The sequence below is a fragment of the Perognathus longimembris genome, chromosome 15 (assembly GCF_023159225.1).
Source record: "Perognathus longimembris pacificus isolate PPM17 chromosome 15, ASM2315922v1, whole genome shotgun sequence".
NCBI classification, from domain to species: domain Eukaryota; kingdom Metazoa; phylum Chordata; class Mammalia; order Rodentia; family Heteromyidae; genus Perognathus; species Perognathus longimembris.
In genome coordinates, this window is record NC_063175.1 from 39,873,718 (window position 1) to 39,893,466 (window position 19,749).

Below are 19,749 nucleotides of genomic sequence, written 5' to 3' on the forward strand. Positions count from 1 at the left end.
TATTTCTCTTGAAATTAAAAATACCTCAAAGTACTCTAAATGAAATTAATAAACCCTCTCACTTGTATCATTAGACATTGTATCTCAAAAGGTACTGTGTATCAAGCAGTAGTGAAACTTTCAGTCTACCCCAGGGCCTCCTGGCAGCAAGCCACTTGATACTGAAATCACTTTCAGTTACTATACTCTAATTCAGTCCCGTGGGTCAGGGGGGACCAAGAAACCTTGGGAAACCCAATTCTGTGGAGCACGGCTAAAACATCAGGTTGGAAACCAGCTTCATTCAGGCTATGATTAGCTATAGGAGAACTTCACCTTCTGGTGGTACTTCCCAGGTATCTTAGCCTTAGGAAAGAAGAGAGGGGCACTAAAGTGGGGAGCAATCTAATAACAAAATAATCAACCCTAAGTTAGTACATTCCAGAAACCATTCAATGCTTAGTAATTTGGTGGAGGAGTTCACAGAAGAGCTTTATCTGCTGTTGGTCAATCTTAGGATTCTTGTCAAGGTGCCTAATAATGGCCAACTAACTGAACAGCCAAATTAGAACTAGAAGAATTAAAAGAAAAAAATTACACTGATGGTCTGTGATGAAAGGAAAAATGGCTGAAAGCAAATTAGGAACATCTGAGATTTAAACAACAGAATCATCCACAACTGTTATAATGACCCTAGTTAAGTTTTTCTGCATGTATATATATAAACTCATATACACACATCATTTTTTGTCCCGCTAAAGAGTTTGAAGTAACTCTATTATATATAAAGTTAGCTGTAATATCCAAGATAAAAACAGTTCCCACATGAAAACACATATGAGACCAGTTCTTATCGTAAAGGCTATCTATGTGACTATCTAATACAGTTTACATTTCTTAGCTGTGAGGCTCAAAACACAGGAATTCTACTCCAAGAGACTGCCTCTCAATCCCACCACATAAAGGTAGCCTAAACAAACAATACTCACAAAAACCTGAAAAGGTGGAAAAGGAACTCAATAGTAGGATTTTGACTCATTGGAGACCATATTCATTACCATGATGATTGTACTAAGTACAAAAGACTAGTAAGCCTCAGGCTGGAATAGGGCTAACACTGGCTTTAAGTACAGAGAAAAGCCCATTAAAAAAGGTAACTTAAAGTCTGCCAATTTGCTACTTGCCTGTCACAAAGACATTTAACTGGGTAGAATTTGGGAGCCATTTTTAAGATGAAAGGGATAAGTGCAATAAGGAATAAGGACTGGGCACATACACACAAATCTTCCTCTGAATAGTCAAGTTCCAAGGGAAAAAAACATCCTGATGTGCACACAAAATATGGCTGACAGGGGAAAGGGTAATCAGCAAGTACCACTTGGATACATGTTGTCAGAATGGAAGAAGCAAAAATAAAAAATTCCAATGAGGAATATAAAAAAGGATTCAGCTAAGTAAAGCACATGAAAGACAATGGGCATCTAAACATCAATGCCTTAGAGTAATAAAAAAAGATCCCTGGTTGCTCATGTCCAGATAGAGATAGATACTTGCAGAGATGGCATGGTGTAGGGGAAAATAGGGAAATAAGAATGCTCTGTTTTTAAAGCAAAAACCATATATAAAGACAGATTTTCAGTACAGTGAAGATTGTCTTGTGTTACTCTAAATTCCACTATCAACCATCCCAATCCAAACTAAGAGAGGGCTTAATAAAGAATAATTGCTACAAGATTGATTTTGAAGGTATATACGGGCAGCTTTTAGAAGAGGTAGAGAAACCAGCTGGGCATATACTTTCTTTTATTTGTTTCAACTAGCAAGAGACTAGACTGATTGTTTTGCATCTTCAAAGTCTTAGTCTTGATGAAACCAACAAAGGCACAAACCAAGTAAATTAAAATAATTTTAACAAAAGGAAAATCTGACAATGTTTATAAGGCAGACAAATGAAACAAACTGCATATGATTTAAAGTAAAAAATACAACTAGATATTAAATAATCTGCAAATATACTTAGAATACAAAGTACTAGTGTAGAATGAGAAGATTTAGCTTTCCAGAAAAGCTGGGCAACAGGTCCTGAGTGCAAAGTATATGCTCACAGGACTCAGATATGCCTGAGGGCTAGGAGGCATTGTTTGATTACTCAACATCTATCATAGTAGACAATAGGCATCAATGTGTCCACTGACTGACTGTGTACCACGATGTATAGTCTGTGTAAATCAGATCTTATCAAGAAAACTTTAAATGGTGAAATTAGCACAAAAGACTGGTACTAAATCCAGCTATATGTTTCTAATCTAATTCTAAGGAATTTACAAAACATTTTTTTAAAGGCAATAAAACTTTTTTTTTTTTTCCAGAAGAAATGTCATATGACACTCCACCAGCCACCAAGTCCTAGGCCGGCTCCACAGTGCCTCAATGGAGCCATTGGGAAGACACCTACTAAATCATCTTAGAACTGGGGAAGCAGCATGGCCAATCAGTTCTGGGGTACTACATGGAGGATACCACCACAGGGCTATGAAGGGTAAATCCTAAATAATGCTGCTAACTTAAATCACTTAAATCAGGACAAAATCAACAGAGAGGAGACACTATCACTGGGAGTAAAAACTATTCCTAGAACACAAAAGGGGGAAAAAAGCAACCAACAAAAATTAGGCCACAGTAGATAAAATATGATAAAAAAAAAAACAGTATCTCATTGAAAGAACAAATATGATCATTGAACATATTCACACAAACATAATCACCACTATGATGAAATCAACTGCTTAATACAACAGGTGTTTTCAACATCAGTACAAGTTCTCAAGTACATCAAAACTTCCAATGAAGGGCAGATCCTCCACTGAGATGGCCAGCAGGCTTAAGGTGATAATACCTGGGAAATAACTCACACACTGGCAGTGGAAGTAACAATTACTGAGAAACAGGAAGTATGGAAACAAGCAGCAGGTCACAAGTTGGTGAAAATTTGCACAAGAAAGGGTTTTTAAATTAAGTGGTATTGGCCTGGTGCAAACAGGAAATTCTTCTAGCAAAGGTTTGAGGAAGAGAATTTATTAGTAAGAATGACATGAAACAGTGTATCACAAAATAAGGCCGCCTTCAATGTAATAAACTGTAGCACTATTCTGATCTTCAAGTTTAGATTTGTGTAGAGGTTTCTGTATAAAGCATGACCACTTAATAGTGAAGTACTTTTAGCAAGAGCCTTTGTGTTTGATGCTGTCCCCTTCACCAGGAGTGCTAATCTCCCTTGGCTCTTCACATGGCTTGCTCCTAGACCAGGTGTTAGCTCAAGCATCACTTCCCCAGAAGCCTTCTCCATATCCTACCATCACATCTGCTATTCTCTAGACAGTACCCTGTTTATCTCCTTCATAGACACATAAGATGATTACAGGTTTGATCAATGTTGTCTTGGCAAAGGCAGGAGCTGAGCTGTCTTGTTCACCCTCTCCTAAAGGCTAAAAAAGTTCCTAGCACAAAACAGGTGAACAATAAATATTCATTGAATGAATAAAAAATTATTATACCAATTCACATGAACACATACATACACACACAAATATATGAAAATGGAAAAGTATACAATAGGAAACAACCAAATGCTGAAAAAAAAGTATCAAAAATGAAACCTGTACATACAGGTAAATATGGTTTCAAAGAACAAGTACCAAAAGTATCTATCTCCAAAAAGTATGAAAATTCACGAAAATGAGATCAGGAGTGGTTATTCTACTGAGATGTAAACAAGAAGAAATGTTTACACTGTGATGAGTCAACATTAGACATAATTATTTGCTACACTGGTCACTGGTCTATCAAGAGAGCTGCTGGAATCTTCTCACTGCAGTGCATGAAGTCAACCACATACCCAGAAAGAGTTAGGGACAGGTCAGACTGCAGGGAAGTAAACGCTAAAAAAAAAAACTTGCTAAATTGCTTTTCTCCCAAATTTTAAAATTCTAAATTCTTAATTATGAAAAACAGCATCCCATTTATAAATTGAATAACACATACTTTAAAAACACATGGCCTTTATCTGCTGATCATACCTCAGCAAAACTTTTCTAGAGATTTTGCAGAAGCAATAACATTTACAAAAGGTCCATTTCATAATACAATCTGGTAACAGAGTCAAATAAAGCTCCTCAAATCAAATAGCAGAAGGTCTACTACTGAAATATTTTCAAATACCTTTTAAAAAAGGGTACTTTATGATTAGATTGGCTTTTTAAAAAGGATAAATATATTGAAGTGATTCTAGCATATCCCTGAAAACAATGACACTGTCACTTGTGTATTTTTTTATGAAGTGGAAGGTTAAATCAGTAGACTGTTAGGTTATACAAGTCAGTATCCGGTTGCAAGTCAAGGGGACTTAGTCCATATGAACTTTCACTGGTCCCAGAGTTGACTAGTGCCAGGGGCTATCGGTGCAGCTTTTGACTGGTAATGATATCACACTGCACTGTTTTGGTATCACAACAAAAGTGGGATTAAGAAAAGAGGCATGGGAAAAGTTTTCAGCAAGGTATCCCTATAGTAAGATTTACCAGTGAATAAACAAACACAAAAAGAATGACTGTTAAGCCCCACTGAACACATTAAGGTCAAGGATTTCAAAAGTTAATCCACTTTTCTTCCCCCCCCCCCAAGAGTTTATTTTTTGGTAAAAGGCAGAAAAATTAGTTTTTCTACAAGGAAAATCTGCTTCTAAATGATAATTCAAAAATCTTGATATATATATATTATATATTAAAAAAGACACACAAAAATAACGGATAAGTGGGAATAACAGATAGGTACTGTAACTTTATAAAGGCTTGCCTAGGTCAAGAAGCAGCACACACATACGCACACGCATACACACACACACACACATCTCATTTAAGCAAACTAAGAAAGTGTATATAAACAGCACAATACTGCGATACTGGGTCATGATTCATTACCTGCACACATAACTATTACTGTTTTAATAAACCTTTGGGACACTCAGTCTTAGGCCCAACAAGATATCCTTAGTCTTTTAAATCTTCTCTTTCCCCTTTTTGGGAGGGCATTTCTAGACACTAATTTTCCCATCTAATATTCAAATGTAGGAAACGATTCCACAAGGTGCTTTAATTGATGAGACCTCAAGTGCTGTTTTCTCTCTGGATTTTTTGGATAGCAAAGAGTCCATGGGGACCAAACACAAATACTATGACAGAAGAGTTGTTACATAAGTCTTTTGATGGAACTTGATTGATGAAGCTTTAAGACATGCTTGAGCAACGCACTGAAGGGGATCCCATCTGAGTTAATACTTTGTCCAACCACTGTAGAGGTCCATTCAGATGAAGCTCAATCCAGCAAGGAGTACTTGTTACTGTCTGCCTTCTGTTTGAATAGATACAAGAAAAAAAGTTAGCAGACTGTATTTAACCAAATGTTATTGCACTTGAACAATTATTAATTTTGTGTATCTGGGTCATTATTTTGAAAAATAGCTCATCTTCAAAATCAAAATATTCCAATGGGGGCTGGGGATATGGCCTAGTGGCAAGAGAGCTTGCCTCGTATACATGAGGGGCCCTGGGTTCAATTCCCCAGCACCACATATACAGAAAATGGCCAGAAGTGGCGCTGTGGCTCAAGTGGCAGAGTGCTAGCCTTGAGCAAAAAGGAAGCCAGGGCCCTGGCTCAGGCCCTGAGTCCAAGGCCCAGGACTGGCCAAAAAAAAAAAAAAAAAAAAAAATATTCCAATGAACTGTCTTAAGAAATTTAAAAACATATTCTTTTCCTCTCAAATTAAGATTAGATTATTAACACTGTTCCTTAACCATTACTTAAAATGGGACATTTCTAAGAGAAAATGTAGGTCCTCTCAGGCTGAGAGATGTACATTAGGAAGTACTATCCCAAGCAAAGTCAGAAACAGTCACTCTACTCATCAACCAGCCAGAATTATAAGATACTTAAATATCAAACAGTTTAAGTGGAACAGGGTTCAAATTTAGAGTATATCAAAATAAAACTGAATTTTGACCCAAGCTAAATTTCATACACAGAATACTTGAGAGTTCAATTTCCCCTAACAAAACCAAAGAATAAGACATCACTCAAGTTTTTTTATTAAAAGCAAACAAACCAACAAAACACCCCTAGTACTTCAACAAACCAACTCCTTGGTAATTACAAGGTATTCTGTGACATCCTGTCCCTCTCATGAACTTGTTTCAGTTCTTATTTGCTACAGAGACAAGTCAATAAAGGTGCTTTTGCTTCTTTAACATAACAGCCTTTCAAACATAAGAAAAGTTCATTATCAGCTCTTTATCTCCAAATGCATGACATGTGCCTAATATAATTTGAAGCAATATTTCTAAAACTGTGTTCTGTAGCAGATGTCAGTGCCCTACTATATTTTTTAGATTACCAATGTGCTCAAGCTAACTAACTACCAAGTGCTGATATTTAAATTTCTGTGTCTGAAAACTTTTCTACTCTACCTGTACACATAGTACTAGAAGTGCCACAATGTGAATATCACTTGACTTTGGATAATACAAGATGAGGCCATAAATAAGGAAGAAATTTACTCAAATGGCCTTTCATCTTGTTTGTCCAATCTTATTTTTTTCAATTTTATTCTTTACGCCATAGTTCCGTTGTCAAGATTACAACTTTCCACTCCATCCATTCCTACCTATAAAGTCCTTTGCATCTTTAAAAAAAAAGTAGTTGATGTCTCATCACTACTCAGAAGTAGCCTTCTGAGTTCTAGGTGAAAAGATTTTCTTTTTGTATACTAACATAACCCTTTAAATATACCCCTTCTGTGGCAGTTAACAGTACGCTAAAATGTATCCCTACATGCTTGAAATACATCCTCTATAATGCCAGAACTCAAATTTGCAACAGTATTGAATTCAGGTCTCCAACTATCCAATACTATTGTACATAGAAATCAACTAAGGCCAGATCTTGAGTGAAAATAGATAATAAATGAACACTCAAAGAAACAAAAGAATACAAATAATTATACTGTAGAATTAATAAACCAAATGTGTATTTCATACCGGTATTCTGCTCCCCAACCTTTCACAAAACTCATTCTTATGGTGCACATTCTGGTTAGCTGATACACGGCTTCAAAACCCTGATTAACAGACTGAGCCAGTAGAGCAGCAAATTCCTGGTTATTGAAGATCTTTAGGTTACAACCTGGGGGCGGGGGTGGAAAAAAACCTTTGTGTGAACAGTATCATTATTAGAAAATAATTTAAAAAGGGATATAGGTTTTATTTACAATATGAGCATGCAAATCATCTCCTGATTCCTAAAATTATCAGCAACTAGAACAGCTAAGTAAGTTGATGTGATAGGTTTATACTGTTGAGTCCATACCTGGTGGAATTTTACACACTGTTGCAGGGTGCCAGCCGTATCTCTGATTGCAATTGGGGCTTTGCACAAAGATCGCACTATCACTTAGGCACTCAGCAAAAACTTCCCCACCTATGTAATATAAGCGCACTCCTCTTCCTAAAACACACACAAAAAAATACTAGGTTAGTCTTAGAACATTTATTATTTCAGTGTGACTATGGGAGAATATTCATAGAGAAATTCTAAAATTATCTGCAGTATTTCTATGACTTCTTACACAGCTAGGCTTTTCTGAAGTTTATTGATATTTAAAAGTAATATATGCTAACATTTTAAACTATGTACAAAAGTACATTGATAGTGAGAATGTTTCAAACAAGTTATATTTAAAAACTGAGCTAATTTTGAGAGCATGAATATGTTGGGACAAGTGTATTTTCATTATAAGAGAATTCCTTAAAGATTTCCATGAAGGCTAAGAAAAAAATACTTTTAAATATCAAGAGGCTAAAAACTATATGTGTGTGTGTGTGTGTGTGTGTGTGTGTGTGTGTGTACATATATATGCCACAGTAGCAACCAAACCTCTATATATATGCATAATTAAGCAAGAAAAAATACAGTATAAGAATATTTTAGTATTCCTTTCAGAATCTGACCAATCAAAAGAAGCAAAAGAATACTTTATGACAGAATGTACGAGTTGTCCTGGCGTTGCAGTACCTTCTCTATCAGAGAATTCTGAGGATGTTAAGAAATTTTCAGATGTAATTATGTTAGCAAACAATCTGACCTTAAGAAAGAAAGAGGGGCTGGGAATATGGCCTAGTGGCAAGAGTGCTTGCCTCGTATACATGAAGCCCTGGGTTTAATTCCTCAGCACCACATACATAGAAAAGGCCAGAAGTGGCGCTGTGGCTCAGGTGGCAGAGTGCTAGCTTTGAGCAAAAAGAAGGCAGGGACAGTGCTCAAGCCCTGAGTCTAAGACCCAGGACTGGAAAAAAAAAAAAGGAGTCTAAGACCCAGGACTGGGAAAAAAAAAAAAAAAAGGAGCTTATCCTTATGCAGCAAAAAAAAAAAAGACAACCAATGCCAAATTTACAGATAAAAGCAGAACCTGGTACTCTTTTCTCTTAAGACTGGAATATTTATACAACAATCAACCAGACAGCACGAAAATACCAAAGAAAGAGTAGATTTTTCGGGTTCTATTTTCTGATCAAAATCACATGATAAACAAGAAACCAGAAATATAATGGCAATCTAAAATTGCTGCTACCTAAAATTATGTTGAAATAAGTAAATAGGACAGAGGATATCTGTTAATTTTTTTATGCAAAACTCCAGTTAAAACACAAAAGAGAAAATAACTGAGCTGAGGTGTGGCTCAAGTAGTAGAGAATTTGTCTAGCATGAAAGGTCCAATGTTCAATCCTCATTACACAGAAAATAAGCAGAGAAACTACTATGTGATAAAGGAGAGGAACGATCAGAGGCCTTCTTTACCTTCTTTACCTGAGAGCTTTAGTAAGATGATCCGAATTTATGAACCAAGATTAGGGAATTTTACACAAATACAACCATAGTCTCTCTTGTTTTACAGCATCAAAAATTACTCTTTTGTAAGCAGCATTATTTCTCACAGAACATAAAGGCAAATTCTTTTTTGGGGGAGGGGGACAGTGCTGGGACTTGGGACTCTGGGCCTGAGCACTGTCTCTGGCTTCTTTTTTTTTTTTTTTTGGCTCAAAGCTATCATTCTACCACTTGAGCCACAGCGCCCCTTCTGGCTTTTCCTGTATATGTGGTGCTAAGGAATTGAACCCAGGGCTTCATGTATACGAGGCAAGCACTCTACCACTAGGCCATGTTCCCAGCCCAAGGCAAATTCTTAACAGGCAAACTTGAAGTTACTCTGAGGTGCTCAGAATGACGTTCAATTGTTAAAGACACTCAAACTTTTTACCTCATTGTTTAAAAAAAAAAATACTATATATCCCAAAGGATTTTGACATGTCAGTTGTATTTAGAGAAATTTACCATATAATAAATTAAAACAGATCCAGAAAGTACTAATTCATTTTAAAACCAAAACAATAAACCTGTCGCTTATTAATATAAACAATGTTTATGAAAAATAACTCACTCCCACACTAACAAGCACAAGGAGGTGACAATGTTTCAGTCACTTCCAAATTTCTTTACTTCAAATTTACTTTGGATTTATGTATCAGTAGTGCATTTAACCTCTTATAAAATCCTAAGCTATGTAGCCTCTGAAATATTCACTGAACACTTGGAAGAAAATGAGAGTAAAAATGGCAAGCAGCATCTTGGTACCATTAGGAAAACATTCTGACCTCATCAACTTGCCAAAAGGGTTTCTAGGACTGACAGTGATCCATAACCCACATTATTCTGAGCACCTCTGACCTGTATTTTGAACTACTAAGAGGCACTTATAGTATCAGATTAATTGTGGGCAGATTAGATTTAATACAATTTATTTGAATACATGTTTATTGAAGGACTTGTCACTATGATGAGTGACAAGCAAGGTGCTTGAAGACTGACTGAAGAATCTCCAGGATATGCCAAAAGCAATGAAGCCTATATACTTAACCGTGATAGTGCTTAAACAATGGAAGGCTAGCTTTTTTTACGTAAGTCCACATAAGTATACCGCACTGATTTTTCACCCCAGGAGAAGAAAACATACCTATATGTCTTCTTGTCATTTCTACTGTAGCATTTCGATTAACATTGGAGAGTAAACCTAAGCAGAACCTCTCTGAATTTGATGGATCTGTAAAGCCATCTACAGTGAGTGAGGGCTGTGATGCATGGAAAGTCTCTCCAACCCTTTGATTTAACTCATAATAGGCTATTGAACACCAAAATGCAGGTTCTGAATAGGTAACTGGCTGCAAATCTGGAAAAGAAAGTAAGTAAAAGGGAGATGTGTGAACAATTTAAGACAAAAATAGAATAATATCTTCTTATGTTCTATTCCAGAAGACACAGGCATCAGTTCAGGAAGTATATGGGACTCTCTCAGTTTCCACACATAGTATATTTTTAAATTTCACCCATGAGGTGTCACTTTATGCTGGATTATTTGCCTTATCAGTAGTTTTAATAAAGTTCCTGCCCAAATATAAAACCATAGGCCATAAGTCAACAGGCCATACAGAGTACATTTTTAAAATACATAATGAAGGTTAATTTTGGTAGGATAAAGTATAAAACTGGAGTAAACATTAGTAAGTCTAAAGATAAAAGTGTAAAAAATACGTAAAATATGACCTTTTCCATTCACCTATTTTGATTTGGTTAGGTTATTCTACTTACTGAAAAAGTAGAAAACTCCTATATAGATAAGTAAATATATAAGTGAATATACTCCTGGATATACAAGTGAAAACAATATGGAAATAAGAAACTTACTTATTTCATGGGAAAATAAGAACCACATATATTTTAATTCTGTAATTTTGACTAAAACAAATTATAAAGACTATCAAGAAAAGAAAAAAACTGACAATTTTCAATTTTATAGAGTTCCAAGCATATACACAAAGAAAAATTATAAAACACCAAGGTAAAATGAGGTTCAAAAACAAATGACACAAGTTAGTGTACACAAACACTAACACATACACATTTACTCAACCAGATTATCTTTCTTCTATCATACATTTATATATTTGTGTGCTGTATATGTACATGAACATACAGACACACATACTTACCTAATATATTAACTGGTACAGTAAGACATTAAAAATATTTCCACATTAGGTATGTTTTCATAAATAAAGAGCATATATATTCAATGAATAGAAAGATTGTTTCCTACTTACTGGTGCCAGTAGAAAACACTTTTAATAATATTCAAAGTGTCTTTTTAAAAGCAGTGATTTAAACCATTTGCAAATTTTTTGCTTATTCACTGGTATTTCTCATACATATGAAAAGCAGTTTTTAAAGTGGATTTTTTCCTTAAGTAGGTATTGTGAAAACAGTGGTCTTTAACTTACCCAGGCTATGATTAACAGGAGACAGGGTAGTAGGAGATAGTTCAGCTGGAGAGCCTAAAACAAAGGGAGAAAACTTGAAACTAGACACTGAACAAGTTTCAGAGTTTCTAATTAAGTAATAATAAAACTGTAGCTAGATGCAATTCAACAATAATATACAAAATAAATTAAATTCCAAGAATTAAAACATGCTCCTACTTTATTTTAGTTTAATTTGGAAAGCTTCAGCATACAAAGGTACAGAAGGGTGTGAATAGTCTTGGCTTCTCACCATCCAACTCCCATCCCAAAGAAATTCACTATTGACAGCTCTTTATGTGTCATTCCAAAATCATTGTAGGAGCCATATAAACAAATTTATTTTTACTACTTTAGAACCTGCTTGTGTTTCCATTATTACCTGCTAGTCTATCATCTAATTGTGACTTAACAATACATAGGATACATTATCGTTTCATTATGATAGATATTCAGGCTTTTATTCTCTTTCTTAAAGAAACAACACTGTAGCAACTAATCTTGTATGTTTTGGAAGCTTTCAGTCATATTTGAAAAATACTCTTATCAGACAATCTGCCAGACTGAAAAGTTTGTGCATGGTTAGCTGACAGATTTTGGTAAAATTATTATTCACAGAGAATGCATTACATTATATTCCCAGCAACATAAAAAATGGTGAGGAGATGCTCAGACAGAGTGCTGACAGATGAAAATACTGTCTTGAAAAAATATAGTTTTAATGAGCATTTCTCTTATAAATGATACAAACTAGTTTCTTATATTTCTTTTTGTGAGCAACCTGTTCTTTACTCGTCTTTCTCTTATGATAGTAATCATTCTTTTAACTGATTTGTACAAAGTTCTTTATATTTAAAAGATATCAGTCTCTGTGGTAGATTGCAAATATCTGGTTGATTAATGACTCCATTCTGATTCTAACAATGTAGCATTTATTGAGTTTCATATCACCATTTAATGAAACAGTGCTAACAATGGATCTTCTTGTCTTCTTTAAGGTACATAATATTTTTAGCATTTTACCACTAAGCATAATTGGCCTTGAAGCTGAGAGATAAAATTATTCAGAACTTCTATATTGACCGTCTTAAGCAATACAAATGAGTACTATTATGCTAGTATTATACTTATAAGGTTGTATGATCAATATTACAATAACTTAAAAGCCTTGTCTTTTATGTTCTATAAGTTCAAGCTGTATTTTAACAGTATACTTCAAAAGCTTAGTAGAATTCTTCTGGGAAATTTCTTGAGGTTAACAACTTCCTACCTCAATGAAAAATAGCTTCATTTCTTTGAATCAGATTTATGAATTATATTTTCTCAGAAAATCATCTGATTTTTTTTATTTTAAGTAATCCAGATCACTCAAATCAAGAAGATAAGAGGGTCCAAATATACAAAGAAAAAGGACTAGCAAGAGAGACAACAGAACAAAAAATCTTTAAGACTACCTCACTCAATTCCATGCAACTATATTCTACAACACAGGTTGTAAATGTCAAATAATTTACTAGAATTATCATATAGGACATATTTTGCGTATGATCATCATTCTTTACACATTTAGGGATAATCATCTGAAAGAGCACAATTTACATATAGTTCCCACGTCTTCCATATATGTCCACATTCTTCCACTTGGCACACATGGAGAGTTAGGGATTTCAGATCACTTTTATGTGCCACATACCTACAACCATTATGTAAAAAGGCAGGTAACAAAGATGAAAGGGCAGCCCCAAGATAAACAAACAAATTAGAAGCAGAGAACAGGTGATGAACACTCCTTTGAGCACAATTAACATAATTAAGCTCTTTCCTTGTCCCTCATTTGAAAAAAATCTGTTGGCAAGTTGTAACTGGTACAACTAAGAAAAATCAAATATACTTAGATCAATGAACTCAAATTCACCGTTTCCTGAAGCAGATATAAAATAACCAAAGCTACTAATAGAAGAGGAAATTGCCCTATTATATTTATCTTTTAACTGCTTGCATATATACATACATGCATGCATGTATACACACACAGACATTTACACAGACATTGGTTGATGGTACTGGGGCTTGAACTCAGGGCCTCTGGCCTCTGGCTCTTACTTTTCACTCAAGGCTGTCACTCTACCACTTGAGCCATACTTCCACTTCCAGCTTTGCTACTCTATACTCAAAGATATTTTTATAAACGAGTGCTGCAGTACCCTCTGAAAGCATTTCATTTCACCAAGAACTTATAAACTAGTTTCTTTGTAAATATCACTACATGCTGACATCTGCAATTTAGCAGGTTTAAAATTAGCAACTGTTCATCTTTTTCCTTTGTTTTGTATTGTGTGGTAGACTCATACTCCTTCCGTATTTTCTATTAACTCTATTAACTTTCTATTAACTCTATTTTCCTCTTGATTTGTAAGCTTTTAAATTTAGAAATCAGGTCTTAGAATTGTCATACTTTCTCCATTAAAAAATCTGTTTGGTTTGTCTTTCAGGGTAACATTAAAAACATTATTATTATTATTTTAGGTTCATGGCAAAATTGAAAGGAAGTATATAGAGGTCCTGTATACTGCTGCCCCTTCTCCACAATCTCAACTATCAACATTCTCATACTGTAATAATGTATTTGTTACCATCACATTGACACATCATTATCTATTTCAGTCTCATTCTCATTAGGCTTTATACTTCCTATAGGTTTTAACAAATGTACACATCATCTGTAGAATCCAGAATAATTGCAATGACCTAAAAAAAAAATCCTAATCCATCTTCCCTTCTACATACCCCTAACCTTTTACTGTCTCTGGTTTTGCCTTTCTCAGAATGTCATATAGTTGGGACTTTGCAGTATAAAAGCTTTACAGACTGGTTCTCTTTCACTTAGCAACTGCACATTTTCCATATCTTTTAATGGTGTAATAACTCATTTCTTCTCACTAAATATTACATTGTCTTGAAGTACCACAATTCATTTATTTACTAATTAAGGACATTTGCTTACATCCAACGTTTTTTAGAACTGAATGAAGCTGCTATAAATAAACATCTATGATTAGGTTTTTACGTGAACATTTAAGTTTTCAATTCAGATGGATAAATATCAAGAAGCAAGCCTTCAGGACTGTATGTCGAAAGAATGGTTAGATCTGCAAGGTACCACTATACTGTCTTCCACAGAAGCATATACTAATTTAGAACAGACAGGACTGGATTTGCTAAAAGAGAAACCAACTCAAAACTTTATGGCTATGAGAATTAATAAGTCTCAACACAGAGCTAATTCCTCATCAATCCCTTTAATTCACATAATTATTACATGATCGTATAGAGGGATAGATAGTATGGGGGAGAACAAGCTAAGATGAGAAACTGTAAGATATCCTACAGTCTTGTCTCAGGCATCTCTGAAATTCCTGCTAAGAAAGGGGAGTAATACCTGAAACTTTAATCTAGATTAATTAAAGCTCCAAATCATAGTATGGGGGAGAACAAGCTAAGATGAGAAACTGTAAGATATCCTACAGTCTTGTCTCAGGCATCTCTGAAATTCCTGCTAAGAAAGGGGAGTAATACCTGAAACTTTAATCTAGATTAATTAAAGCTCCAAATCATCTAGGCTCTTCATTCCAGAGGAGAGATAAGCTCTTCAAGTTAGTAGCCAGAAAGAGAAACGGATGAGTATATCCCAAAGGAAACTGGTGTGTATATTACTCTCTGGTAAATACAATACTAAGTATCCAATTACAAAACAAGACACTTACAAAGTAGGAAAATCTAATCTATAATTAAAATGATAAAAATAGAAGGACAGCTATGTATCAGCCAGATACTGGGATTATCAAATATGTGTAACATGGGAATAGTAAAACTGAAAAATGAAGTATCTACATGAAGATTCAACTGGCTTAATAACAAGACAAAATTCAAATCCAGCCAGATGCCAGTGGCTCACACCTGTAATCCTAGCTACTCAGAAGCTGAGATCTGAGGATCAAAGTTCAAAGCCAACCCGGGCAGGAAAGTCTGTGAGACTCTTATCTCCAATAACCACCAGAAAGCAGGAAGTGGTGCTGTGGCTAAAGTGGTACAGTGTGAGCCTTAAGCTGAAGAGCTCAGGGGCAGCACCCAGGCGCAGAGTTCAAGCTTGTCGACTGACAAAAAAAAAGGTCAAATCCACAAATACATTATAACTTCTTTGTCACACTATCGTTACACAAAAAAGCTAAACCAAATCAGTGGAACAAGTACAGTCTCTTCAGCAAATGGTCTGGAATAAATTAATGTTTCCAGGAAAGGAAGGGAGAATGGGGAAAAAAAGCACAAATGGTCAATATAAAGCATTCTTTTTTTTTAATCCTTTAAAAATGCCTTTAAAAGAAAAATGTACAATAATAGCAAAGACAATGTGTATAAATTAATGGAATTAAGAGTTGTAAAGTTTTTAAATTTTACATGAAATTGTAAATTATGACAACTTAAAGAACCTTCATATAAAAGGTGCAAAAGTATAAGTACTAGAATACCGAAGAGATATTATTAAAAAAAACTATTACCTAAAAAGAAATATTACCAAAGAGCAATATAAGAACAAAAATATCTGACTAAGCCGGGTATTGGTAGCTCCTGGCTATAATCCTAGCTACTCAGAAAACTGAGATCTGAGGGTCGTATTTCAAAGCCAGTCCAAGCAGAAAAATCCATGAAACTCTAACCTCCAATTAACAAGCAGAAAACTGGATGTGGTGCGGTGGCTCAAGGTGGTAGAGTGCTAATCTTGAGCAGAAGAGCTCAGAGACAGCAACCAGGCCCTGAGTTTAAGCTCCACAACCAACCAAAAATAAATAAATAGATAGACAGATAGACAGATAGATAGACCGATAAAACTGACTAGTCTAAAAGGGAGGAAAACACAATAATCAAAACCAGACACAGCAAATGTAAGACATGTAGCAAAATAGTAACCTAAATTCAATATCAATAATCACTTTACATAAATGGAAATGGAAGTACAAACATAAATTGTACATTTTATTCCAACTAAAAGATAGTACAGGGGCTGGGAATATGGCTTAGTGGCAAAGAGTGCTTGCCTTGTATACATGCAGCCCTGGGTTCGATTCCCCAGCACCACGTATATGGAAAATGGCCAGAAGTGGCGCTGTGGCTCAAGTGGCAGAGTGCTAGCCTTGAGCAAAAAGAAGCCAAGGACAGTGCTCAGGCCCTGGGTTCAAGAACCAGGACTGGCCCCCCCCCCCAAAAAAAGATAGTGCAAAATGTTGTCATAATAAACATATATTGAATATGAAGATATTAAAGATAGAATGAACATAAAAGGATGAAACTATACTATGAAACTATTGATAAGAAAGATATGGGCATGTTACTAAGAGATGGATTTTATAATAGGGATCAATTAGTGAAGGATACATAGTATCCAGTGGAGGTATGGTCAAGGGTCAAGGGTCAATGGCCTTGAGGGGAAAAGCTAAGGGAGAGGGCTCTTGCCCTAAGTTCAAGTCTCAGTCCCAGCACCAAAAAAGAAAGAAAAAGTAAAACCAAAACCTGACATGACTAAAAAGCAAAAACAGAGAACACAAAAATCAGAACTGAAGTAGTCTTCTCTATAATTGACAAATAGATTTTTTTAATCAGAAAAGATTTAAACATCAATCACTCTGATCTAAATGATATTTAGACAACACTATAATGAAATATAGTGTTAAATTATATAGTAAAACAAATAGTTTAATTAACAAAATGAGATACATTCTTTTTCAACTACATATAAAACTTTCACTAAGAAAATACACGTTAAGGAATAAAATAATTGTTAGATAATTTCAAAGTATTAAAGTCATGTGATCCAAAATATATGACTAGAAATCAACTATTTAGAAAATTCCCACTTAAAAAAATCAACTTCTAAATAAATAATAGACCAAATAACTTCTCCAAAGAGGAGTTAGAAAGTAATCAAATAGTAACAAAAAGCCATGCTTAGAAATGTATAGGGCTGGGAATGTGGCCTAGTGGTAGAGTGCTTGCCTAGCATGCATGAAGCCCTGGGTTCGATTCTTCCATACCACATACACAGAAAAAGCCATAAGTGGCATTGTGGCTCAAGCGGTAGAGTGCTAGCCTTGAGCAAAAAAAGCTCAGGAATAGTGCCCAAGTCCTGAGTTCAAGGCCCAGGACTGGCCATACAATACAACACAAATACATAGTATAGAGCCAAAATAAGGTTTAGAAGGAAACTTGTAACTTTAAATGCTTACATTAAGAAAGAAATCAATGATCTGAAAAGTCCACAAGAGACAAGGAAGAAGATTAATTGTAAAATACATGGAAGGAAATACTGTAGAATAGAAACAAATGAGTAGGAGAGATGAAGTCAACAGAAAAAAGTTAACAAAATAAAAGTTGGTTCTTTGAAATCATTAACTGATAAATCTTTTGCAAGACATTAACAGGAGCAAAGTCAAACTACTAACATTATAATTTTAAAACTTAAATATTAATAGAACAACAAAAGTTAACCCAGTTAAAGTAATGTGGATTATAACTACAGTGTTAGCATAAGATATATTTCTTTCTATATTTCTGAGGGTAGAATTTGTTGAGATAAGAGTGTCTAATCCTTAAGATACAGAAAGGGTAGAATATATCAAATTGTACAATTACAGTGACATCAAAGCAATTTCACTGGTAACCTACTAATTCTACTGATATCATTTTATTATAACCACTTCAAAGCCTTGATATCTGCAATATTATATATTGAAGCTTTTTCGCTATCAATTTTGGATATGATAGCTAAAAGAAATTAAACAAATTAGGTCAGGTAGAGTATATTGGATAAATAAATCTATAATTCAGAACTCACTTTAAAGATACACTGAATAACTCTCAATTACCTCTGAAAATGCATTATTAGACTACTTATGGTATTTTGTGTATGTGTGCCAACAATGGGGCTTGACCTCAGAACCTTGCCTGACTATCACTCAAAGCTCCATCACTCCACCACCACTTGAGCTATACTGCCACTTGCAGCTTTCTGAAAGTTAATTCAAGATAAGAGTCTCAGGGATTTGTCTGCCTGGGCTGGCATTGACCCTCAATTCTCAGACCACAGCCTCCTGAGTAGTCTAGGATATAGGCATGAGCCACTGGCACCCAATTCAAAGAAATATTCATTTATCTTTTGGGGTACATATCTGTAGGATTACTAAAAATTTAAACAGAAGCACAGAATATTTAAAAAGAAATAAAAGCATGTGTTTTCACACTTTCATTTACTATCAAATGGAAGGATTTTTTAAAATTTTTATTGGTTTTTAAGTAGTTGTACAAAGGAATTGCCTTTTAATAGTTTACAAATACAATGTACCTTGATCAGTGTCACAAGAAAAAAATCTACCCATTATTTTCCAAGTAGTATATGCTCATTTTTTCATGACAACATTATCTCTCTTTAATAGGGACTATCAAAATGGAAGATTCTCTTTTTTGGTGTGTTTCTCAACTTCTCTAAATTTGGGAGGGATATCCAAGTTTCAATTAATGCAAAAAATGTACAGTGGACCCCAGGCATCTTCCAAAGATGGGTCTAAGACTCCTTGTGGACAATTAAAGTTTGCAGCTACTTAACTCATATGAAATGACCGAAAATTCTATGTGAACAGCTGTTATTACTGTATTATGTGTGGGAAACAATGACCAGGAAAGGTTGTACATGTTTGATACAGAAGCAAATTTTTTCTCAAATATTTTCAATCTGTGGTTGGTTGAATCTACACATGTGAGACTCATAGATACAGAGGGCTAAATAGTTATTATTTGAAAATTCTGGCCATTTTTTTTTTTACCTGTATCCATACTTTGGTTCAACTGCTGATCACTTGTTTCTCCATCTTCACTGATATATCCAGGTGGTGGTGTTTCTACAAAAGTTTAGAAGAACTTAAGTAGTTATTTTGATTTGATTTCATCTTTTCTCATAGCTACCAAACATGAACAATAAATCATCCCCAAATGAAAGGTAAAAACATTCTTATAAAAAGTAAGATTAAATACTAAGGATTTATGACTAAAGTTCTGATCAAAGTCTTCCAGGTACATCTTTAAAACCTACTGGCAATACAATTCAGCCTGGCACTCTACCACTTGAGCCATAGCTCCATTTTGGGGTGATAATTTGGAGATAAGTATCTCATGGAGTTTCCTGCAGGGCTGGATGCAAACCACAATCCTCACATCTCAGCCTCCTGAGTAGCTAGGATTACAGGTGTGAGCCACTACCACTCAAACT

The 19,749-nt window shown here is 34.9% G+C and overlaps 1 protein-coding gene across 3 annotated transcripts in view; it reads right to left on the minus strand.

The window, feature by feature from the left end:
• Window positions 1–1,898: 1,898 nt before the first annotated feature.
• Smad2 (SMAD family member 2) overlaps window positions 1,899–19,749 on the minus strand; it is a 66,285-nt gene continuing 48,434 nt past the window's right edge. For all 3 annotated transcript variants that reach the window (XM_048363714.1, XM_048363715.1, XM_048363716.1), the window contains exons 6-11: window positions 19,307–19,381; window positions 11,418–11,471; window positions 10,097–10,309; window positions 7,396–7,533; window positions 7,068–7,212; window positions 1,899–5,385 (exon numbers count right to left, since the gene is read on the minus strand). In XM_048363714.1, coding sequence (XP_048219671.1) covers window positions 5,262–5,385; window positions 7,068–7,212; window positions 7,396–7,533; window positions 10,097–10,309; window positions 11,418–11,471; window positions 19,307–19,381 — 749 coding nt within the window. In that variant the 3' untranslated portion in view covers window positions 1,899–5,261. The remainder of the gene's footprint in view (window positions 5,386–7,067; window positions 7,213–7,395; window positions 7,534–10,096; window positions 10,310–11,417; window positions 11,472–19,306; window positions 19,382–19,749) is intronic.